The sequence below is a fragment of the Hibiscus syriacus genome, unplaced genomic scaffold (genome assembly GCF_006381635.1).
Source record: "Hibiscus syriacus cultivar Baekdansim isolate YM2019G1 unplaced genomic scaffold, ASM638163v2 tig00110332_pilon, whole genome shotgun sequence".
NCBI lineage: Eukaryota > Viridiplantae > Streptophyta > Magnoliopsida > Malvales > Malvaceae > Hibiscus > Hibiscus syriacus.
This window is the reverse complement of record NW_024062688.1, coordinates 7,000,802-7,026,833: the sequence shown is the minus strand read 5'-3', so window position 1 is coordinate 7,026,833 and position 26,032 is coordinate 7,000,802. Positions and strand designations below refer to the sequence as shown.

The 26,032-nt window shown below is 35.4% G+C and overlaps 2 protein-coding genes and 1 pseudogene across 2 annotated transcripts; 2 read left to right on the top strand and 1 right to left on the bottom strand.

Annotated features, from left to right (window-relative positions):
- Positions 1-219: 219 nt before the first annotated feature.
- LOC120120049 lies at positions 220-807 on the top strand. The gene has a single exon (XM_039139802.1). It carries the CDS (start codon positions 220-222, stop codon positions 805-807), a length of 588 nt encoding a protein of 195 aa, XP_038995733.1.
- An 8,445-nt stretch (positions 808-9,252) lies between these two features.
- Positions 9,253-10,575, bottom strand: LOC120119268 (1-aminocyclopropane-1-carboxylate oxidase-like). Its single transcript, XM_039139102.1, has 3 exons — positions 10,022-10,575; positions 9,620-9,950; positions 9,253-9,542 (listed from the first exon to the last, which is right to left on the bottom strand). Exons 1-3 carry the CDS (start codon positions 10,549-10,551, stop codon positions 9,306-9,308), a joined length of 1,098 nt encoding a protein of 365 aa, XP_038995033.1. The 5' UTR covers positions 10,552-10,575; the 3' UTR covers positions 9,253-9,305.
- Positions 10,576-16,874: 6,299 nt separating this feature from the next.
- Positions 16,875-24,567, top strand: LOC120119626 (annotated as a pseudogene).
- Positions 24,568-26,032: the final 1,465 nt, after the last annotated feature.

The following is a 26,032-nucleotide window of genomic DNA, read 5'->3' as shown; positions in this document are numbered from 1 at the left end:
TTTTTATTAACAATAAAAACTCACGTAGGTACAATTTTTTTTTCTTACCATTCCACTTTTTAAAACATTAAACATATTATAAATCAATTGAAAAAAATATAATTAAAAGTCATTCCCTCCCCTCCTATTGCTTCCCTTTAAATAGCCCTCCCCTTGTATTGTATCACACTCATTCAAACAAATAATTTCCTCTCTTTCTCTCCCTCAAAAGTCACTCTCATGGAACAAGTGATAGCAAAAAGAGTATGGAGCATTGTGAGGGCTGTTCTCTTCATGATGAAAAAAGGCATTTTATCCAAGCCAAAGTTCATGCTCCATCCCAACGTGCTGTTCAAACGCGGCAAAATCGCCAGCGCCAAAGCCATTGCCAACCTCCTCATGTTCCACCATCAAGTCTCTCCGTCATCCTTCACCGCCGCCAGCCACGAGTACGAGTTCAGCTGCAGCAGCACCCCGAACTACATCTTCCCTTTCTACCTCGCCTCCAAGAAGAAACACGGCACCAACAACTACTACCACAACTTCTTCGCTTGCACGCACGCGCCACCTACTCACGACGACGACGACGACATCGCCACCGTCAAGGCGGTCATCGAGATGCTTAACAACAACGACAACGTAGGAGGTGCTGTTGTTGCTGCTTCCCCTATGTTACCGGGTTTCGGACAAACTCCTTTGGTGAGACAGCTTAGGATAACAGACTCTCCTTTCCCTTTAAGAGACGCCGATGAAGGCCTTGGCACCGTCGATAAGGCTGCTGAGGATTTCATTAAAAGGTTTTACAAGGATTTGAAGCTCCAAGATTAAGGAATGCCTGACTATATCTATCTTTTCCCAGTTTGTCAATAATTTCCATGATTTGAGTTTTCATTTTTGTTGTTTGAATAACAAAAAACTACAATAAAATCCATGCATTTTCCGCTTATTCTTTCCATCTTTTTGTTATTGTATTGTCAAATACTCCCTTTTTCAAGGCTTGGGGTTTGAAATAAACATGTTAAGCATAAAGGGAAAATCTTGGGTTCTTCGAGGTAATCCTTTCTCCCCCTTTGATTTAGTGCTTTTAACCTAAATTTAAGAGAGGCAATTAGGTGTTACATCTTATTGAAACGTTGATTCAGTATGGAAAATAACTTGGCTTTTAAAGCCTGAATTGATGACAACCAATGAGACCTCATGTTAATGTCTTTATGATAGTGATACAATTCCACTATAGTTATATGGACCCTCCTCAAAGGAACAAAAATAAATCACTTGCACTTTTCTTCTTCTTCTTCTTTTCAAACAAGCTCCACTTGAATCTTAGTCTTATTTATTTCGGAATTTGGATTCATAGTCCCCGCAATTCTTATTGAATTACAATTTGGTTACAATTGGTAATAAAGTTTTTTAATAATCACTGATATCTGATATATTGATCAATTAATTTAAATTTAACATTATAGAAATCAATTACAAGGACAACCCTTTCAACTTAACTTACTTTATTATAGGAAAATAAAATGTCGAAATTTACATATTTATAATCATATTAAAGATATTTGCATATTCTTTAATTAACTATCAATATATGATTTACTGATCAATTATTTCAGATCGAATTTTATAGAAAATCATTATAGGACCGATTTTTTTAACCTAACTTGCTCTATTTAGAGTTTTAAATTTCTAATTTTACTTAAATATTATAGTATCCCATCCCATTAGACTTCCTGATCGATAGTTAATACGTTTGTATATTAGTAGTTGATATCTATTCATAGTTTTGTCTTATTTTATGCGATATAAACAATGCGAAACTAAAGTTGAGAGGATAGTGATTCAGTAAAGTGGAGGCAGCTCATGTATCAACTCCGCTATTGGATAATGAGATGCGGGAATCACACATTCTTTGAAATTAAATTCATTCACATATATATGTAGTAGTTTGGTACTTTTCATCAAATTAATAATAAACGGTAAGTGCGTGCCATATATAATATGTACGTGTATAATAATCAGTAGATACATGCCTCTATCAAACGTATAAAATTTATAAATTTAAAAGTATAATGCTTCCTTTTGGTACGTGTGCACTGTTGTACACAGAGCTTACAAATTTAACTTTAAAATGGATATTAATTTTTTAGTAGGTGATCATATTTGAGTAAAAACACTCCTCCATCAAAACTACACCTATACAGTTTAAAAGGGTACTGCTTTAACTTTAATCCTCGCAATCATTAATAAAGAAAAGATGGAGGGATTTCATTGGCCGTGGGACAGTTTAATAGAACAACAACTAATATATAATGTACAAATTAACAAGGTGCTTCCAGGTTAAAACCACGAGCTTGGAACTGTCCAAGAAGCAGCTGAAAAATAAAAGAGGCTTTAATTTTAGAAAAGTGGTATTTCTTTCATGCCAAGCTTTCTCTCCCACTACCAAAAGGAGCTTTTTTTATTCAATAACTTTGTCAAAGAATGCTCTGCCATGTTATGTATGCCCATGCATGCATGCAATTTCAAATACATGAGTGCATGTAGCTGATGAGTAAGTAGTTTGCGGTTATTGCATGGATAACTAACGTGTATATTTGAATTTGACGACATATTCTCTTTTTCAGTAGTCTCCCACAATTATAAGGGAGTATTGCTAAAGATTTTTTTAATCATTCACAATGCACATATACTCTAATGTAATTATTTAAACCCGTAACAAAAGAAAAAAAAAAACTCTCATTACCCACTAAAGTCACTCAATGAAAACATGACATATATTTTATTCCAAATGTTAAATATCAATAATAAAAAATAGGATAAAATACATCTTTAGTACCTAAATTATCACTTTTATTTCGTTTTAGTGTCCAAACTTTCATTTTCTCGAAATCATACCTAACGTTTATTTTTTATTTCATTTTACTACCCGTCGTTAAAATTTAACGGAACTATTGTTCTTTCAAAAAAAATAATGGGACTATTGTACATAACATTTTTATGGGTAAATTACATCATTTATCACTCAACTATCTTCTCAGTTCTATTTTGGTCACTAAAGTTTAAAAATTTCAATTTAACTACTCAGTTTTCAAATTGCTTTTTTTAATCACTCTAATTTGTTTTATTAATATATTATGTGACATGGAATTATTATTATTATTATTATTATTATTATTATATTATGTAACATGTAATTATTATTATTATTATTATTATTTTATTAATAGTTCTTCCTCCGTCATATTAAAATAATTACTTGTTACCAACAACCAGTTGGTCTAGTGGGATGAGGCACTAGATCCCTGAAGCAAGGTCAGGGGTTCAAATCCTGACGTTTGCGAATGGAGCAAACTGGATTAGTCAGTCAATAGATCGAATACCAATGATTAATTCAAAAAATAATAATTACTTATTAATTGAGTTTATCCTTTTTTTCTAGTTGTCGCTAATCTCTTTTCTTCTTCATTTTTTTGATCGGCGACGACATCAATTTGGGTGTTGATTTTTGATATTCATTGTTTTTCTTTCGTTTTATAGCCTATTTTTATTTTTTTATTTTTGATGATTATGCCTTTATGGCATTTCTTCTTCTGTCTTTATAACACGTTTTCGGTCGTTTTACTATTATTTTCGTTTATTTTTTTCAATGTTTATTTTGATATCGCTACGACTGATCAAGATGACACTTTATTTGTTATCATGATGATCTTACATTTTCCTTATATGATCATTGTGATATTAAAGTGGTTGATTTTCTTGTATTTAGGAAAATATTTTTATTATATGTTTAGTTTACGATTGTGGTTGTAAACTTTCATTGTAATTTTGATATTTTTTATTTTTAATAAAAGGCTTAAGGGTCATATTTACCTATGGAGTAGACCCAGTTTATCATTTTTGCCCCTATTATATTTCCGCATCAATTTAACCCTTAAAGTTGCTTAATTGAATCATTCTATACTATATTCCTAACTTAAAAACATTAAATCATATACTCTAAGTTATGATTTAGGGTTTAGGTTTTAGAGGTTATTAGGTTATGATTTAGAGTTTAGGGTTAAAGTTAGGGGTATGATATAGAATGATGCAGTTGAACAACTTCGAATGCTAAATTGATGCGAAAATACGATAGGTGCGAAAATGATAAATTAGGTCTACTTCAAGGACAAAAGTTACCCCTTTGCCTTAATAAAATTAGCTTCTTCTATTAAAAAATAATTACTTATTAATTTCTGATGAGATTTTTTTTATTTTTACTATTTAATTTATTAATTATAAAATCTAAGAAAATATACTTTTAAATTTGAAATTATTTAAATAATTAAAATTAAAAAAGTTTTATCATAAAAAAATTAATAAATGACAATTTTAACAAAACAGAAAGTGTATGAAATGCATGATGTAGAATAAAATATTTCAAAGTGTAGTACAACTTGGTTAGATTTTAAATCTCACAAAGAGCCAAGTCACCATCATATATAGATTATATGTAAAATAAAAGCCAGGTCCCGAACCCACCTAAAAGACAAAGAGTGGGTCAAAGGCCGCCACAAGTGTTTCAATTAACAATTTACGGGAATGGGGCTTTTTGAATATTCTAGGATTTAATTTTTAACTAAATGCTATAAGTACCGAAATTCATTTTATTTTGTTCACTTAATATTTTGATTAATACTTATTGATGGAATAAGTTGATCTCGTCAATAGTTAATGATTTATTTCTTATGATTTGGACGAGGAATCGTAGTTATGAATATTTAATTGTGAGCCAATGGTTATCTATGTAAAAGAGGAATGGAGGTAAAGAGACTATGCATTAAGTATGAGAGCTAAAAATTGAGAGAATCCCTTCATCAGGTTTGTTAGTAGGCTAACCTTTAAGCTAACCTTTTTGATGGTTGATGTTAGATCTATGACCACCATGCTTGTTAGTAGGTTGACATATTATACATATATAGTTGTTGACTATAATGTTTGATTATGTCCAACATCACGTCAAAAATTTAGTATTATTGACTTCGGAGAACGATTCGGTATAGGATGGTTTGGAGGCTTTATTTAGAGGGTGAAATCTTCAGCAGCCTTTACAAGCAAAGATTTGATAATTTTCGAAGGTTATTCTTTGGAGGTACAATAGAGTTCCCCCCTTAGTTGAGGGATATTATAAAAATGACTTTGTTCGAGACTTATGGAAAAAGTATAACGACTACTTAATTTTATTCAATAGGAAAAGCATTTCAACACTTTCATTATAGAGATAGAGATGACTCATTTTCCTTTTTAGAAGAATCCAGTTGATAGGTAAAATCATATTTGTGTTGGCAAAGACATCTCGATACATGCGCGTATGGAGAGTAATAGTTCTAAGTGGGATGATAAAGGATACATATGCATCTGGACTCTCTTAACTAGAGACGAGACATATGTAAACAAAAGTGAGAAGTGTCCCTACATCTGTTGGGTGTCTCGGGGTATCTCAACATTTTCAAAAGTGAAGGACAATAATCCTAGTTTAGAAGAGGAGTTACGATTCTTCCAAAAATATCTTCGAAAAGAATCTTTAGAGGCATAAGCTCACTTGGAGGATCGAGACTCTTATAGAGAGTGATATTTCTAGCGGAAGATGACTTCATTCACGAAGTATAATATTTTACGATGAGGATAAGGGGATGATGCCTGCATCTTGACGCTACAAAGGGCAACAGAGGCACTTTGACTCTTTCGACCAATCACTTAATTAAATAGTCACTTTGATCCATATTATATTCTCTTTTTTTGAGCACTTTGACCCCAAATGTTTCATTTTGGGACAAAAAGGTCACTATGTCTATGCGGATGAAATAAGTCAATAAATTACGCATTGAAAATAAGTAGAATTCTTCTTGTATTTATATTTTCTTCACTTTGAAAATAAGTCAATAAATTACGCATTCAAATTTATAAATAAGTAGAATTCTTCTTGTATTTATAAATATTTAATTTAATTCGAACTTGAGATTAACATTCGAGTCGTTCACACATTCGGTTATCAGTAACCCAATTACGTTTCCACGAGCCTAAATCTTACAAAGCAATTGGCCCAACAATCTAAACGGTCCAACAGCCCGTTAACTTTAACTAGAGAACCTAACCCTCATCAATACAAACTTTATGAGAATCAGTAAAAATAATAATAAAATAAAAATATCTATTTATGAAGAAAGATTAAAAATATTTAATTTAATTACAGTATCCGTCTAATTAAAACACAGATATATCAATTTTCTTTTCTAAATTTTAAATCTAAGCTTTGAGCAATAAAAATAAGTCTATAAATCGTGATCTAAGAAAATATAAAGAAATAATTTTAAGCATTTTAATCAACTGAACAAACATGTTTACTCAAATGTATCAATTTAATATATATACTTTTAATTAATCTAGGGTAAGTACAATGCAGTATATGTTCAAAGATAGTTCTCGTCCAATTGATATTGAACACTCACGTATCTTGCATTGTTGATACTCGAATCCGGGACCTCAAGACATAACAACAATTCCTTTGCCACCGAGATTGTTTTATCTGTGCATCAACTTAATAATTATTAGGGTAAACTATACCAATAACCACTCAACTATTTAAGCTTTTACTTTTACCACCGATCTTTCAATTTTGTCAATCAGACCACTAAACTATTTAATTGTTTTATTTATTAAAGGAAAACAAAGAAATCAAACTGGGGAAGGGGATTTGAAATTGAGACACACGAGTAGCCATTAGCCAACCATATACCAAACCACCAAGCCTAAACCACTGTTCTGTTTCAAATTACAACTTTATTTGTATATGTTATTGTCACCCGTTGATTTCAAAAAATTAAATCATGCAAAATTAAGATATATTATAAGATTGACAACATCTTTTAGTTTTATTTAAAAATATTTAAAATATATAATTTACACTTACTTTATTTTATTAAATATATGTTAAAAATATCTTTAAATTAATAATAGAAATAAAATATATTTTTTAGATATATATATTAAGTTAAGTTAAGAATAAAATATATATTTTTAATTTAAAATAAAAATAAAATATACACTTTTAAGTTATGATAAGAATAAAATATTTTTTAAAGTTAAAATAAGAATAAAATATTTTTAATTTAAGATAAAAATAAAATATTAAATAATTTAAAATAATAATATAATCAATTTAATAAATTAAGATAAAATATATACTTTCAAAAGTTAAAATAATAATAAAATATATTTTTAAAATTTTATATGAGAATAAAATATATTTCTAAAATTAAAATAATAATAAAATAAATTTTCAATTAAGTTAAGAATAAAATATATTTAATAAATTTTGATAAAAATAAAATATTTTTTTGAAGATAATAAATAAAAAATATTATGAATATAAGTTAAGTATTCATACATTAAAGTAGAAGTTATATAGAAGATGTTGTAAATTTTTGACAAAGTAGTGCCTTTGGCTTGGTGGCTTGTTTTTAGGTTTTTTTTTCATGTGTCACCCTTTGATTAGTGAAAAATAAATATATTGGATTAAAATAAAATAAAATAAATCCATTCCTCCAATTGAATGGTGACACGTGACACCATTTGATTTAATTTTTAAAGTTATTTTAATTTATTAATAGTAGGACTAAACTGAGAGAACGTATAAAAACAATGACTAAATTTGTAATTATACCAAAATATTTAACTGCTATGTCACCTAATCTGTTAAATGTTAACGGCAAGTGAGTTTGATTGATAAAATTAAAAGATCGGTGGTAAAATTAAAAGGGCTAAATAGTTGAGTTGTCAATTGTATAGTTTACCCTAATTATTATTAAAAGCAAGCCGTATATTCATATTTTAATAATTTATTTCCCTTTAATAAAAAATAATTTATTTCCTGCATTAGCTTTGAATAATTGAGTTGCAGTTGAATTCAAATCCATTTACAAATCCCACGCATGGCTGATGTACTTTGTTGAGAGCTGCATCAATTTAATGAGTTGATTTTTTGAACCGGACCGCTTTCATTGGGGACTTAAGATTCATAAATCAAGTGGTTAAGAATGTCTTTAAGCTTAGGCTTAATTACAAAATATGTGACCAAATTATAACGTTTTTTACGAATAGGTATTTAAATTATTTTTTAAATGATCTCGGTATCTAACGTTACAAACATTACCACTTTGGGTGTTTGGTATATAACGGGGCGTTAAAAAATTCCGTTAATAGACATGTGTCACGTTCATGTAATTTTGAAATAATTTTAAAAATAAAAACATATTTTTTTCTAAAATTACAAAAAAGACCCAAATCTCGAATACCTCAAATTCTAACCCTAATCCTAATCCTAATCCAAACTCCACCTTCATTTCCGGCCACGATCACGACCTCCGACACCTTCCTTGCCATTTTCGTAGTTGAATGACATTGTGGAGTCGTGATGCTCGTCGTTTCGTTGCATTCGTCGTTTCATCGGGAAAGACAGGTAGATTTTGTTGCGATTTAGGTGTCTTCGACTGTTGTTATGGCGGTTGTTTGTCGGGTAATTGGTCTTCGGTGGAGGCGATACCAAGTGGAAGTTCAATCGACGACAACGACAAAGGTGGGCGACGACGAAAGGTATGGATATAGGGACTAGATTTAGGGGTTTTAAAATTTTGGGAAGGTTTTTAATATTTTTGAAAACATTGGGCTTTTTTAAAAACAATATATATATTTTAATTTTTTAAAAAATAAAATTTTTAAAGTCACCCTAGGGCAATACATGTCACTTAACGGAGGAAATCAACATCATTTATAATCTAGACGTAAAAATGCTAGGCACCAAGATCATTTAAAAATATTTTACATACCTATTCATAAAAATCACTATAATTTTGACACATATTTTATAATTAAGACTTAAGCTTTGCTATGTAAATAATTAAGATTTGTGGTCGAAAATGGGTCATATTATTTTTATTATTTCAGGTGAAAGAAATTACATGAAATTGAAAACGAGGACTGGCCATATCAAGTGGGAGATTTATTGGGCTTTCTAGCCCAAAACTCCCATGGATTTTCTCAAATGCAGAGCAGTGTTAAATCACCAAAAATAAAAAAGAAAACATCACACAACCGTAAGACTCGAACTCACAACCACGAAATTAAAAACCTTACTCTCTACCAACCAAGCTAGACAGTTAATTACTGTATACTGGCAGATGTTTTACATTATAAAATAAATACTAAAATTGGAGAAAGTTTGAATATACCCCCATTAAAACATGTGTAGACTCTTCATTGTTTGATGGATGATTGATGTTAAACAAACATTAACACCAGAATTTGTTGTAAACAAAGACTAAAACATGGTATGCAATAGTCAAAACTATTGCAGCAATGGCCTGTTGTGTAAGTGAAATAGTCTTTCCCTTTCCCTTTTCTAACTCAACTTCCCCGTTTTCAGTGCTTGAAGCCGAGTAAAGCAATGCCATTGATACCATCTCTTCCTTCTCTCCCCTATGGATTGCCCTACCAATCACATGCTTCAATTCCCCACCACTCAGTGCCTGTTAAAACCAACACCACAACGTCACAAAAATGTTCAAATGAGATGATTCTTTCATCGTCAAGATCCAAAGGTTACCTGAATTTGATCCCCAAGTGTAACGACCAACGCGTGATTATCGGGTCGAAACGACACCCAACCTTTCTTCGAATACACATGAAACTCAGAAGATCCATCACATATATGCATACACAGGGCATGTGAATAATCGATCCCTCGTATCAACATTTTGATCACATCGTACCATTTGTCCCCTGCAACATTTCGACCGTGTTTGTACACGTAACATGCCGATCTTTTTATCGCTTCGATTTCGTAATTCGGGTTTTGAAGGTAACTTTTCCGGAAAACAATCTGGATTTTCTCTGCCACTCTCTCCATGGAGGACAATAGAGTTTCCATTTTTTCACTGGTTTAGTTAAAAACGGTTATTAGAAAATGCGGGAACACAAGGCCAATTAAAAAAAAAACTGTTTTTACCTGAAATTTGAATATCCAACAGGCCAAATTCCCTCCATTGCCAATTCCAGGGATTTAGCTTTACACCACACGAATTCTTCACTGATTTCACCTTCGTCTTCCTCGTGAATCTCCTCGAACCCGTATAATTTCTCCGGCGACCTTGTCACTGCCTTCCGTTTCTCAGGTGGCAGTTGGAAAACTCCGGAGGCCGCCGACAGTGCCGATCGGATAGATTCCCCTGGAATCCCATAATTCACCAGCTGAAAACATCCGATTCTTGCAACAGAGTCCAGAATCTTGGGAAGAGTCTCAATTCCCATTGAATCCAAATCCTGGAAATCAATCTTTGGTGGGTTGTCAATGAACTTCTGCCTGGGGAAAACCTTGTCAGGCAAAATCAAATCAGGGACGCGCAGAGAATGCTCGAGAAACTCGGAGAGAACCTCATCGTTGGTGACGTAGGAGCGGCGGCCACTGGCGATCGGAGAAGGCGGCGGAGCGCGGAAATCAAAGGGCTTTTCGGGCATGGATGGAGGTGAGACGGTCATTGATGATTAGGTGAAAACCTGATGAGAATTGTGTTGGATGAAGGAGCTTAAGTTGTCAGCTTTGTTAATGGTAAAGAGAAAAGTGAAGAGAAACACAATGATGGCTTGTCATGGGACATTGAAGACAGTTGGAGAGAATCATCACTAACTTTTGCTTTGCTTTGTTTTATGAATTATGGTAGCTTTACTCCTTTCACTTTTGTTTTTAATCATCATTTTCATAGCCAGCAAGCAATGCCCTGGATTATATACATAACAAGATTTGGCTTTTTACACCTTTCATCACACACTTCTTTGCTTGATTTTTGTTTAATTTTATCTTTATGTAATTTTTGGTTTTTTTCTTCTTAACCTAATGTTATAATTATAAGAAATAAAATAGTTTATTTTATACAATTTAATGAAGCTATTTTTAAATTTAAATTATTAATTCACTAGATATTGTGTGTATTTACATGAGATTAATAAAAAAAATATATTAGTTTACATATAATGTATTTTTATACAGGGTAAAGAACGCAAATGGTCTCGATTATAAGATATTATTTTATTAAGTCTCTCGATTATTAAAAGTTATAAAATAATCCTTCAAATATGGAGTGTTGCTTTGTTGAGTCACTCAACTATTAAAGTTACAAAATGGTCACCCGATTATTCATTATGTTTCAGACTCGTCATTTTTTGCTTAAGCTAGATTTTAACATGATGACTGAGATACATGACAGTCGTTTGAGATTTATGATCAAATTTTATCATATAACAGTTAGCAAGTTAACGTTCAGCTCAGAATATCGTCCCATTTTTAACAAAAAATGACGAGTTTGGAACATAATGAATAGTTGGGTGACCATTTTGTAACTTTTAATAGTCGATGGACTCAACAAAGCAATACTCTATAATCGAAGGACCATTTTGTAATTTTTAATAATTGAAGGATTTGATAAAATAACATCCTATAGTTGAGGGACTATTTACATCCTTTACCCTTTCATACAGGACATGATTTATTTTATACTGAGATGTCTTTACGAATTGATCAATTATCTATTGATTTTCTAATATATTTGAAACACTTCTGTTGAATATTAAGGTCTGTTTGTTTCACTAAAAACATATTACGGAAATTGAATTTTGGAAAATAATTTACATTTTCTGAAAAACAATTTTCAGGAATCATTTTCCGGTGTTTGGATGGTGTTGTGTAAATAATTTTTTGATGTTTGAAAATTTTTCATGAAAACATTTTCTAAAATATGTTTTTAGAGAAATAAACACACACCGCAATTATAGGTTATTTTTATCTTTTACTTTTTTAAAAGTTAATTTTATTGCTATAATATTATATTTTATAAAAAAAATATAGTTTGTTTTTTATCTTTTACCTTTTTAAAGTTGGTTTTTAGAAGACCCCTGGCGCAAACCAGGCGTTGAAACTTGTTGCTGCTGATGTGCTCTCTTCCGTCTCTCCTTTTCCTTGCTTTCTTTCTCTGCCTCATCTTGTATCTTCCTCAAATTTTCCATTTCCTCCTCCATGGCAGTTTTATCCTCCTGTTTTTTCTTATGTTCCAACAATGTCATAACCGACTCTTTCGCAGATAAGAACATGGGACCTAGTTCAGTCAGCCACTGAGGCTCCACTTCCGAAACGCATTGCATGTACTCCTTTGTTGTCAAAATCAATTCATGATAAACAACATCCTCAGGAGTATAACCCAAACCATAAAGAGCACTGCTAGGGTGCAAGTGGCATGGCATTCCATTCCTTGTACTGACGTACTCTCCAACACCCTTTAATCGTGCAGCATTTTGAAAGTACGCAGAACATATGGCTTTCCGGACAATGTCCCAATCATAACCACAGGATGTTAGTGGGATTTTCAGTGACTTAAGAATATCTAATAGTTGAGATCTCACCTCTCGGGCTTTCCTCAGCCCTTTAAGATGCAAGAAGTGGTCGTTACACCAGTCTCCTCGATATTGATTAGTTTCCCATTGCTGGCAAACATTGAGCAACGTTAAGTGATCGGATTCTAAATGTAAAAGAGATCTAACCTTAATGGCACATGCAAATTACAACTGACCACAACTAACTTGTATACACATTTAACAATCTGAACTGAAACTAACACATGCAACTGAAACTCGATCAATAATACAATTACTAGAGGAACCTCTCGAACCAATCACTTGTTTCTATCATCAAATATTCACCTATCATTCAGTAAACTAAGTTGAAATATTCAAATATAGAGGAAATAATGCTTAACTTGAGCATATAAAAATGGAGCTCTTACCATATCTTGTAATCATCGCACTTCAGTTGTTAACTTGGACACTTCAACTACAGGCAAACAAACACACCCTGAAGTTATTTCAACTACATTTGAAATGACATGAGTTATTAATGTCTGATCAAGACATTTTTTAATATGGTAAAAATTAATAAATAATCAATCAATTTATAAAAGTACATCTCAACTCAAATATATCCCAGTGAATATACAACTTTATTGAATTATCCTGAACAAATTATTTTATCCTTCCTATGTACATCATTTTCCAAATAATTTGCATAATCTAATTTTTTTCAGCTATATTTATTCCCATTAAATAGGGAAATTGAAAGCTTAAAGTTCATATTTGATAACTGACAATTTTTCATCACTTGACTAAGTAAAACAATCAATTAAATGGTCGAGAAAAAGAGTATTCAATGATTGCATATGAAAACAATATCAAAAATTGGCTGATTCCATTTTACGAAGTTGCAATCTTCCTTTTTACGGTGAATGCTCGACATTCAAGTAAGCCTACAAACTTGAAAGTTATTCTGCGTTGATCTCTTTAGTTTTCTGGCGCGGGAGTACACAAATGTTCGTTTAAATATACTGAGTTTTTTTAACTATTAAAAATTATAAAATAGTCCCTCAATTATAAGGTGTTTCTTTATTGAGTCCCTGAACTATTCATATGTTCTAAATTCTTTTACCGTTAAAAGAACGATGATCGTTTGAACTGAACACTAACCTATTAATTGAAATATGATAAAATCAGATCACAGAACACAAGTTTATGTATTAAACCCACAATTAGAGAGCTGTTGAGCCTTCACTTAATAAGAACACAAGTCGAAAGACAGCAAGTTTCTCAAAATCATTAAGGAGCATTTACTTAATACGTTTATAATATTCTTTCCCTATGTATTACTGTATTAACCCACTATTAGCTATCTGTTGAGCCTTCTAAGGCACCAAAACCTTTGTCGATCAGAGTTTTCATCATATCTTTATATTAAAATGCAAAAAGTAGACAAAAGTGAAAGGAGCTAAAGGTGAATGTTGAACAAATATTTCGTCTTGACTTATCTTGATCGACCCGAGTCACACACTTGATTTTGGTGAGTGAATTTTTCAATGGAAATTTTCTACATACACAAGGACTCAAACCTGAGACCTTACTTAAGCGATATCAATCTGCTTACCACTTGAACCAATCTCGTTGGTAATGTGGATGATAAACTTGTTTATACAATTTTTGACATTTCCTTTATCATTTCCATTGTTTTGAGTAAGTTGGTCCTATGCCTATTTACATAGCTTACTTTAAAAATATGGAAATCATATTTTAAATTTCAAGATATTATTTTGTGATTAAGACTTGTTAGATATCTTGTTAGTACAACGACTTAATAATTAATTGAATGCTTTTACATGAAATATGATTTGGTTAGTCGTATATGTTCAAATGAAAAAGATCAGTTCCAGCCATTTTTGTAACTACTAACTACCTCTCTCTAATATTTTCTTTACAGCTTATATCTTCTCTCAAATGTAAACTTAGATGAATCAAGAACAGACATCAAAATGGATAAAACAGAGGATTAATTGCATCATTTTCTTGTTCCCTAAGACCTGTTTGGTTGCTGAGAAAATATATGAAAGTAATACTAACATTTACTGAATATGGTTTTCTGAATGATTGGAATATTCTAATTGGCTACTTACTAACCTTGTTTGCTGCTCATACCCGAATCCAAGAAATAACATTGATGCAACCAGAATTTTCACTTTTCATGCATTAGATAATGATGCTGTTGTCTGAAGAATATTAAACCTGGAATTTTCTCCATTAATGCAGGTTTGAAGTTTAGAGAGCTATAGAAGAAGGTGCTTGTGAGAATTTGGAGCTAGGACATAATATCCTGTTGGTTTAGCTTCTCAACAATTTACTATAGCCAGCAACTAATGGGGGAAAGTGTCAGCAAGGGAGCATCGTCATTAAGGCAAGGTGGTTTTAACTCCAGTTTGTCAGGAAGATTAACTCAAAGTAGCTCTCCTATATTACGGAGATCGATTTCAAGCGGGACTCCCAGAAGAGAAGCTAGAAATGGTGCTGGTGGCATTCAGTGGTTTAGGAGCTACCGCTCAGTGTACTTGTTGCTTTTGATTGCATTTTGGCCATATCTTGGATTTTATGCACAATCCTGGTGAGCTTATAGTCATAAAAAAGAGGAATTTTTTGGTTTAAATGGTTGTCCAAGAAATAAGCTAGTGGTCTCTGAATGGAACATACAATGAGATCTGCTTGCTGATGATGACAGTTCGGTAGCAGTGAGAAATGGAACTAATAAGCCCCTGGTCCATAGTGATGGAAAGTTTAATGTGATTTTGGCAAAAGGGAATGATATTGCATCCAGGAAGAAAAGAAGTCAAAGAGCAAGGTTTAGTTTGCAAAAGATGCATGGTGAACCGAAGGAAACAATGTACATCGAAAATGGTGATGCCGAGAGACAACAACAGACAGTTCTTCTAAAGAATTCCACTTATGGGTTACTTGTTGGTCCATTTGGGTCATTGGAGGACAGAGTGTTGAAGTGGAGTCCTGAAAAGCGGTCTAGAACATGTGACAGGGGTTCTCATTTCAATGATGGAGCTGGCAATAGAGCTTTTGAGCTGTGGAGCCACTGTATCTGCTGTTGTTCTAAGTAAGAAGGGAGGACTGATGTCCGAGCTTGCAAGGAGAAGGATCAAAGTCATTGAAGATAGAGCAGATCTTAGCTTCAAATCTGCCATGAAGGCAGACCTTGTGATTGCGGGATCAGCGGTTTGTGCTTCATGGATTGGTGAGAAATTTATTGAAAAATTGTTTCATGTTTTTCTTCAAATCTGAGTAATTGCTTCTGCAGATATGAAGATCAGCAATGATTGATTGCTAGGTTACGTAATTTTACTTTTTAGCCGCATACTGCCTTCTCATTCTACAAGAAAGCTGTACATATCTTTTGTAATCCATTAAGATTATTGATCCATTTTTATACTATAATTGTATATGATAACATGACCCGAAAGGACAGTTGTTTACCGTTCGAGTAATTTTGTAATATAGCTGTTTATTATCAAGTAAAGATGGCATCGAATATACGCCGTACGCCTGGTTCAGGGATCATTGTCAATTCAAGCGTGCTAGCTAGGCTGCTAGATTTTGTTCTTAGAAAGTTACACATTCCGATATAGTAAAGATATGCATGCCTGCAGTTAAGATGCTCCATTATGCCATATATTTACACTAAATGGCTTGAACTACGAATAATAATTGCCGTACTGCTGAAATGATAGACTATACTCTTCCATGGATCTTTCATTGGTTTTTGTCTGCTACTTGAGTTAATGTGTTGGTTTCAGATCAATATATAGATCATTTCCCAGCTGGGGGAAGTCAAATTGCTTGGTGGATTATGGGAAACAGAAGAGAGTACTTTGATCGGTCAAATAACTTGTAAATAGAGATTTCTCGGGTCGCAAGAAAAGGGAAAACAAGGTCTCTCTAACCAATCTTACATGTTTGAATTGTTTAAGGTCCTATGAGATGGAAAGTGGAGCGAATAAGAAGCTGCGATTTTGGTGCTAGGAGACATCATCAGCATTAAGTTGGGAGATATTGTCCCTGCAGATGCACGTCTCCTCGAAGGTGATTCACTCAAGATTGATCAGTCCGCCCTTACCCTCGAGTCTTTGCCGGTAAACAAGAATGCAGGTGATGAAGTCTTCTCTGGTTCTACTGTAAAGCAAGGTTAGATTTAAAAGTACTTGGAAGTATTTAAAAGTCTTCTCCAGTGTCCACACCTTCTTCGGAAAAGCTGCTCACCTAGTTGATAGCACCAATAACGTAGGGCACTTCCAGCAGGTAAAGAAGATTTAAAAGTACTTGGAAGTATTTTTCAAGTTTGGAACTTGGAGTTGTTTTTTACTTGTACTTGATGACGTTAGATAGATGTTGATTGTTTTTATAAGGTGCTGACGGCAATTGGGAACTTCTGCATATGCTCGATTGCAATAGGGATGATCATCGAGGTTGTTGTGATGTATCCAATCCAACACCATGCATACAGAGATGGAATCGACAATCTATTAGTGCTCCTCATTGGAGGGATTCCGATAGCCATGCCAACAGTTTTATCAGTAACTATGGCCATCGGATCTCACCGGCTTTCACAACAAGGAGCCATCACTAAGAGAATGACAGCAATTGAAGAAATGGATGGAATGGACGTACTTTGCAGTGATAAGACTGGGACACTCACTCTCAACAAGCTTACAGTAGACAAGAGCATGGTTGAGGTTAGTTCTTGAATTAAAACTTAAAAATTACAGACATATGATGTTGCATTAATCATATCACATAATGATCTTGTGAAATTTCAGGTGTTCATGGACAATGTTGACAAGGAAATGGTTATTCTATTTGCGGCAAGGGCTTTCAGGATCGAGAATCAAGATGCCATTGATGCTTGTATTGTTGGAATGGTAGGTGATCCCAAGGAGGTGAGTTAGTTAAGATTGACAAAAATGAATCCCAGTGGATCATATACATGATAACCGGTAAACATAAAATTTACTTCTAAATTTATTTTTCAGGCAAGTGCTGGGATTAAGGAGGTTCATTTCTTTCCCTTCAACCCCGTTGACAAGCGTACAGCCATGACATATATCACGCCTGATGGTAGTTGGCACAGAGTCAGCAATGGTGCTCCGGAACAGGTAAATGGATCTGCTTGCCATTGTACCAAAGCTTTTGTTATCAACTAAGTTCTTCTAATGTTGATGCTTTTTCTGATCAGATTATTGAATTATGTAATCTCCAAGATGACGCAAAGAAGAAAGCTCATGATATCATCACTAAGTATGCTGATCAAGGGCTTCGTTCTCTTGCAGTAGCAAAACAAGTAACTTTCTGTGCCACATTCTCCAACTATATTTGAATTATCAAGTAATTGGAAAGAAAAGCTTATTGTGGAATGAAGTCTGATATTGTAGAATGTGCCTGTTGGCAGTCCAGCAGAAGCAAGTCATCAGCAGAAACAAATCTTCTCTTAGCCAGCTATAACCGACTGTAACTGTACTATACACGTGGCATTAGCTAAATGGGTCAGTTGTTAGTTAGTTAGCAGTCTGTTAGCAAAACTGATAGTGAATCAGTTAGCTACAGCTGCACACAATGTATAAATTGAATGTAATTCAGCAATGAAAAGCAAGTTTCCAGAAATACTGCTTTCTTCGCATAGCACCATTCCAGCATGGTATCTCTCGCCAAAGATCTTGGGATCTTCCTCCACGCTGCTTAAAGTTTTCCTTCAATGGAGTTTCCAGCCAATGCAAAGTCGTTCACTCACAAGAAAGTAAATATCATTCTTGATGAGATGAACTTTCTGCTTTGGAAACAACAAATTCTGCTTACAATTCGGAGCCATCGTTTAGAAAGATTCCTCACCGGTGCTGTGGCAACTCCAGCTGAAACGACTGTCGATGATGATGGCATAACACGAGTCAATGAAGCCTATGAAGAGTTTATAGCACAGGATAGTGCTATCGCCTCCTGGTTACTATCAACGATTAGCAATAATCTTCTTCCTCAGTTTGTTGGAGCTGAAACTGCGACAGCCGTATGGAACACTGTTCTTCAGTTTTTCGCCAATCGCTCCACTACGGCAGTGATGAGTCTTCACTATAAACTTCAGTCCCTAAAGAAAGGAGGTGACTCTATGCGTACATACCTTACTCGGGTGAAGGAGGTTTGTGATGCCTTAGCCTCTTGCGGCAGTGCAATACCTAAAGTCGAGCACATTGCAAGCATTCTCAAAGGCCTTCCACGGGAATACCAGCCCTTCATGGCTGTTATAACCTCAATGAGAGAGTCTTTATCCTTGGATAGCATCTACACCATGCTTCTTGATGCAGAAACACAACTCGCCAGTTTTGAAGATCAATTGGAAACCTTACCAATGAATATAAATGTTGCTCAAGGGGAAATTCGCAACTCAGTAAGTTCCAACTCAGGTTATGATTCAAGGTCTGGAGCTCAAACAGGTGGTAGAGGCCGTGGTAAATCAAAAATGCAATGTCAACTCTGTGGAAAAATAGGCCACCTTGTAGATCGGTGTTGGCACAGATTTGATGAGGATTTTTCATGTGTAACTGCATCAACTCGTGGATCCAATCAGTCAGACCGTCGACCAGCTTCTTCAACATACAATTCACCCTCTGATACTGGATGTGAATGTTGCGCCAAACGTAAGTCTGCCTCATCTTTAGCCGTTCAACCACAAGCAAATACCTCATCCATGTCGGATCGCTGGGTGGTAGACACTGGTGCCACACACCATGTGACCGCAGACTCTAATAATGTCTTGAGTTCAACAGAATTTATTGGTCCAGGTAAGCTTCTTGTTGGAAATGGCATGCCACTCGATGTTAACCTGGTTGGTCACTCTCATATAAATACCTCTTCACGCATGTTGTTTCTCAAGGATTTGCTGCATTTTCCACAAATAACTAAGAACTTAATCTCCGTTTCTAAGCTTGCTAGGGACAACAACGTGTTCTTAGAATTTCATGCAAAGAGTTGTTGTGTGCGTGATGAAGCAACCGGTGCCATTCTACTTCAAGGAAAGCAACATGAAGGCTTATACTCGTTCACTATGGACAATAGTTCGTTAGGAGTTAATCTCGTAGAAGTTAATAGCTGCTCAACTTCCCACTCGACAGAAGACCTCTGGCATAGGCGCCTTGGTCACCCAGCAGCTGACACATTAGTTAAACTAGCTAATGAAATAGGTATCAAGGTGCATTCCAATGTAAATAAGCTTTGTGTAGCCTGTCATATGGGAAAAAGCCATAGGCTACCATTTGTTGATTCATATACTTCAGTCAATGATCTCTTTGATCTTGTATACTCGAATTTATGGGGACCCCCTCATGAGAAATCAAATGGATGTCGCTTTTATGTTTCATTTGTAGATGCGTTCACAAGGCACACTTGGATTTATTTGTTAAAAAGTAAGGATGAAGTAGTGCTGGCATTTCGAATGTTTCAAAAGATTGTAGCAAATCAGTTTGGTACTTCAATTAAAGCCCTATAAACTGATTGGGGAGGTGAATTTCGATCTCTATCACGTGTATTGGCGAGTGAAGGAATCTCACATCGCTTGACATGCCCACACACCTCTGAGCAAAACGGGGCCGTTGAAAGAAAGCATCGACATGTCATTGAGCTAGCACTTGTCTTGCTAGCCCAAGCATCACTACCAATAAAATACTGGTCCTATGCTGTTATTTCAGCAGTTCACTTGATAAATAGGCTCCCTAATAAAGTTCTACATGGGATATCTCCCTTTGAGAAGCTATATAAAAAGAAACCAGACTACTCCATGATGAGAGTCTTCGGTTGTCAATGCTTTCCTCATCTCAGACCATTTCAAAAGAACAAACTCTCCTTCAGATCTCAATCCTGCGTCTACCTGGGAATCAGCCCTCGACACAAAGGATTTCAGTGCTTGGCGTCTGATGGAAGAGTTTATGTTTACAGACACGTTGTGTTTAATGAATTTGTATTTCCTTTTGCAGGCCGAGAAAAATACAACTCCTGTGTGCCTACAAACTCAGGCACTTGGTCATCCCAGCCTCTTCGCGTTGTTGCAGGCTTAAGGAGTACAAGGCCTTCAAACACACGTGATAACCCAAGCAGTGCAATACAAGCTACTGTGAACAGCGAGTCTGAAGGCACTTCAAACAACTCTGTATCGGGAAATGTTGAATCTACTGAATCCAATGGTATGACTGCTACCACTGATCATGATCATAGTGTTCATGAACACACAGATGGTGTTCCGATACTGTTGGCGCTGAGTCTGCATTAAACTATGACACCAACACTGGTGAGCCTGCCACTGCTGGCGCCAATTCCGGCAAATTCATCCTATGATGACGCGTAGTAGGTGTGGTGTCTTCAAACCCAAAGTTTTCTTGGCTGCTGAGGATGATGATATCCCGACCACGATAATAGCAGCACTTCGATCCCCTCATTGGACTGTGGTTGTACATGAAGAGTATAATGCATTACAAAAAAATAGTACTTGGTCACTCGTTACACTACCAGAAGGAAAAACTGCAGTCGGATGCAAATGGATCTTTCGCATCAAACGAAATACAGATGGAATTGTTCTTCGATATAAGGCTCGACTAGTTGCTAAGGGGTTCTCTCAGACTCCTGGGTATGATTTTTGAGACACATTCAGCCCAGTAATTCGTTTCTCAATGTTCAATACGGTCCTCGCAGTTGTTGTTTCCAGAGGATGGGAGCTTCGACACGTTGATGTAAACAACACGTTTCTTAATGGAGATCTCAGTGAGGATGTTTACATGCATCAACCTCCTAGTTTTGAGCAATTTGATGAGGATGGCAAGCCTCTCGTTTGCAAACTTCATAAGGCACTATACGGTCTTCGACAAGCTCCTCGTAACTGGCATGAGAAACTCAAAGATAACCTTTTACAAATGGGGTTCACTGCTTCTCGAGCTGATCCATCGTTGTTTGTAAAGAATTCTCATGAAGGACAAGTTTATATATTGGTATACGTAGATGACATAGTTGTCACTGGTCAGTCATCTAACTTAATTCAAGAAGCCGTAACCATGCTACAAGAACGTTTTTCACTTAAGGACCTGGGTGAATTGAGCTTCTTCCTGGGCAATGAAGTCAAACGTAACAATGGTTCACTCTTCTTGAGCCAGAAGAAGTATGTGCTTGAACTATTGGAAAAAACAGGGATGTCGACAGCTACTGGATGTGCCACACCTATGGTGGTGTCGCCCAAACTTTCTCATGAAGCAGGTGAGCTTCTAAGCAATGCTAGTGACTATAGAAGTATAGTGGGATCACTGTTATATGTCTGTCATACACGACCAGACATATCGTTTAGTGTGGCTCAAGTTGCCCAATTTATGCAAGCTCCACGAGAAGCACATTATGTTGCAGTAAAAAGGATACTTCGGTACCTAGGTGCAACATTGAACTTTGGCTTGTTATTTTCACCTGTTGACAGCAGATTGAATGTGGTTGCCTTCGCTGATGCGGACTGGGGAGCCAGCATCGATGATCGAAGGTCAATAACCGGGTATGGAGTTTTCCTAGGTAAATGTTTGGTTACCTGGTGCTCTAAGAAACAAAGGAAAGTTTCTCGATCCACTATGGAAGCTGAATATAAAAGTGTAGCGAACGCAGCAGCCGATATAGCATGGATAAGTGCGCTCCTAACTGATCTCGGAATCCAGCAGGATCGTGAACCGGTTGTCTGGTGCGATAACACCAGTGCAGTGGCTTTGAGTGCTAATCCCGTCTACCATGCACAGTCCAAGCACGTGGACCTGGACATTCATTTTGTTCGTGAGAAAGTAGCAGTTGGCCAGCTGTGTGTAAGCTATGTTCCTGCGATGCACCAAACTACTGATGGATTCACCAAGCCGCTTGCTCGAGCTGGTTTTGAGGAATTCCGGTCCAAAGTGTGCGCTTGTGTTTTTTAACAAGAAGGCGAGAAGAGGTAGGGAGAATGTTGGCAGTCCAGCAGAAGCAGCAGAAGCAAGTCATCAGCAGAAACAAATCTTCTCTTAGCCATCTATAACCGACTGTAACTGTACTATACACGTGGCATTAGCTAAATGGGTCAGTTGTTAGTTAGTTAGCAGTCTGTTAGCAAAACTGTTAGTGAATCAGTTAGCTACAGCTGCACACAATGTATAAATTGACTGTAATTCAGCAATGAAAAGCAAGTTTCCAGAAATACTGCTTTCTTCGCATAACACCATTCCAACAGTGCCTGAGAAAACCAAGGATGGGAAAGGAGATCCATGGCAATTTGTGGGTTTATTGCCTCTATTTGATCCCCCAAGGCATGATAGGGTGGAGACAATTCGCCGTGCTCTAAGTCTTGGTGTCAATGTCAAGATGATCACTGGTGATCAACTGGCCATTGGAAAGGAAACTGGTCGCCGGCTTGGCATGGGAACCAACATATATCCGTCATCTGCTCTCCTTGGCGAAAATAAGGGTGATGCATTAGATACAATTGGCGTCGATGAGCTTATCGAGAAGGCTGATGGCTTTGCTGGAGTTTTCCCTGGTAAGTTGATTCAACACCTTTCGGTATTAATTTGAATGCTTTTAAAAAAACTGTCACTGTTGTCTTACCTAATGGCTACCAATCAGTGCGCAAGTACGAGATTGTGAAGAGGCTGCAACAAAGGAAACACATATGCGGCATGACAGGAGACGGTGTGAATGATGCACCAGCACTTAAGAAGGCTGATACCAGGATTGCAGTTGATGATGCAACCGAACCGATGCAGCTCGAAGTGAATTGGATATAGTATTAACAGAACCAGGTCTAAGTGTGATTGTGAGTGCTGTTCTGACAAGTAGAGTAATTTTCCAGAGAATGAAAAGCTACACCATCTATGCTGTCTCCATTACTATTCGAATCGTTCTGGGATTTATGCTCCTCGCTCTTATCTGGAAATTTGATTTCTCGTCTTTCATGGTTTTGATAATAGCCATACTCAATGATGGAACAATCATGACCATTTCCAAGGACAGGGTTAAGCCATCTCCTGTGCCTGACTCATGGAAGCTCAAGGAGATTTTCAGCACTGGCATTGTCCTCGACACCTACCTAGCTTGCATGACTGTTGTTTTCTTCTGGCTGCTAATGACTCGAACTTCTTTTCGGTATGCAAAAATCCTTTATCTCCTCCTTAAAACCCATAGTACAAAGCACAACTAAAGGCTGATAACAAATTGCATGATAAGTTTGGGGTGAAACACATTAGATACAATAAAGACGAGCTTACATCAAAGGTTTACCTCCAAGTGAGCATTGTGAGTCAAGCACTCATCTTCGTCACTCGTTCTCGGAGCTGGTCTTTCATTGAACGTCCCGGTTTCCTGCTGGTGATCGTCTTTCTTCTGGCACAACTAGTGAGTTCCCTAAAACAACCAAAGACTCCACTTCAATTCGATAGAATATAATTCTCCTATTTGTCATGAACTTTTGGTTCAACTTGGTAGGTGGCAACAGTAATTGCAGTTTATGCAAACTGGGAATTCGCAAGAATCAAAGGAATAGGATGGGGTTGGGCTGGTGTAATCTGGCTCTACAGTTTAGTCACTTACTTCCCACTTGATGTGATCAAGTTCTTGATCCGCTATGCCATGACAGGAAAAGCATGGGATAATCTGATTCAAAACAAGGTATCATCTAATCTCAATGATAAGAAGTCATAGTTTCAATCTTTAAACATGATCTTATCGATTCGTTAATATCGCATTCGAATGGGTAGACTGCCTTCACAACAAAGAAGGATTGTGGAAGAGGAGAGAGGGAAGCACAATGGGCATTGGCTCAACGCACACTGCATGGCTTGACAGCTCCTGAAATTGCAGAGAAGAGCAACTACAAAGAACTCTCTGATCTTGCTGAGCAAGCCAGGAAGCGTGCCGAAGCAGCAAGGTGATAACCATTACCCAGAATAATCAATCAATTACATGAAGAACATGAAGAATGTAAATAACATTGTTTGTGGTTTTAATAGGTTGAGGGAGCTTCATACACTGAAAGGACACGTTGAATCTGTTGTGAAACTCAAAGGACTGGACATTGACACCATCCAACAGCACTACACTGTTTGAGGAACAAGAATGAATGAATGGAACTACGGTTGTAACTCAATGCCATGAAAGCTGGAAGGTAGAAATTAGGCTTCATTTTTTAATCAGCACCTATTATGAGTCTTTTTGTATTAGGCTAACACTTTGAATTGGAGTTATGTTTTGAATAAAACAACACAAAGAGTTTATACTACATCGTAGTGAATAAGTAAGAACAATTTGCAGGCAAACCACACAAACAGACCGTCTAAACCAGCACTAGTTGTGAAATAGTGATAAAACTTAAAATTCTCATTATACAGAAAATGGGAAAGAAGAATTGCGTTACATTTGGAGGTAGCCCACTGCTGTCCTCCTCAAGCTTAATTTCGAAATCATGACAAAGATAATATCAAACATAGCAAAAACAAGATCATCATCAATGAAAGGTAATTTTTTTCAGCACAACCCAGACCTTGAATTCCATCATCTGTAACAGACAAAGGCACAAAGCAGCAGCTTTACTTGCATACAAATAGCAAGAACCTTCTCCAACATCAACATTCCATTTGTGTAGTGAATGAGTATGGTGATTTGGGGTTCATAGATTGAAGGATCAATGGCGGCTCTGTTGAACTTGGCTCGCTACGGCGGCGAGAAGGAGAGGGAAGAAGTTAGAGAAATGGGGGTAAACGTGTTAACTACAGCCTTAGTCCCTGAATTCTCTAGGATTTATGAAATTAAAAACTTTTAGAATTTAGTGGCCAAAATAGAAAAGAAGAAAATAGTTGACTGATGGATGTGTAATTTAACCAATTTATAACAGCTGAAATTAACGGAATTGTTACTCTTAACGAAAACCGTTGGTCAAATAATAACATTGAATTCTTTTTTCGAGTTGGAAGACAACATTTATCCAAAAGTAAGATAATGACTACATTGATTCTTTTGAAACAGAGACTTCAAATGTCATTTTGTCAATAAATTAAAATTTAGTTCTTAAATTAAATAATTTTTAATTTAGTTATTGGATTTTCCATATTTATATTAAGTCTTAACTTTATTTTTTATTTTAATAACGTGATATTCTAAAATTATTTTAATAACGTCACATACGAAGAAAAAACTAAAAATAAAAAAAAAGTAAAGTATACAAATATTATAAGATGTTGTTTTGTTGAGTTATTTAATATTAAAATTTATAAAATAGTCATCCATTATAGTATGTTATTTTATTAAGTCTCTCACCTATTAAAATATATAAAATATTCCTAATTATAGGACACCACTTTGTTGAATCCTTCGACTACTAAAAATTATAAAATGGTCACCCGACTATTCATATGTTCCAAACTTGTCTTTTTCGTTAAAAATTTGATTATTGTCTAAGTTGGACATTATCATGTTGACTAAGATATGATAAAATCATATTTTAATGACGTCTATTAGTATTGTCGTTGCTTTCAAATATTGACTCGACAACTTAATATTTTAATAACTACCTTGA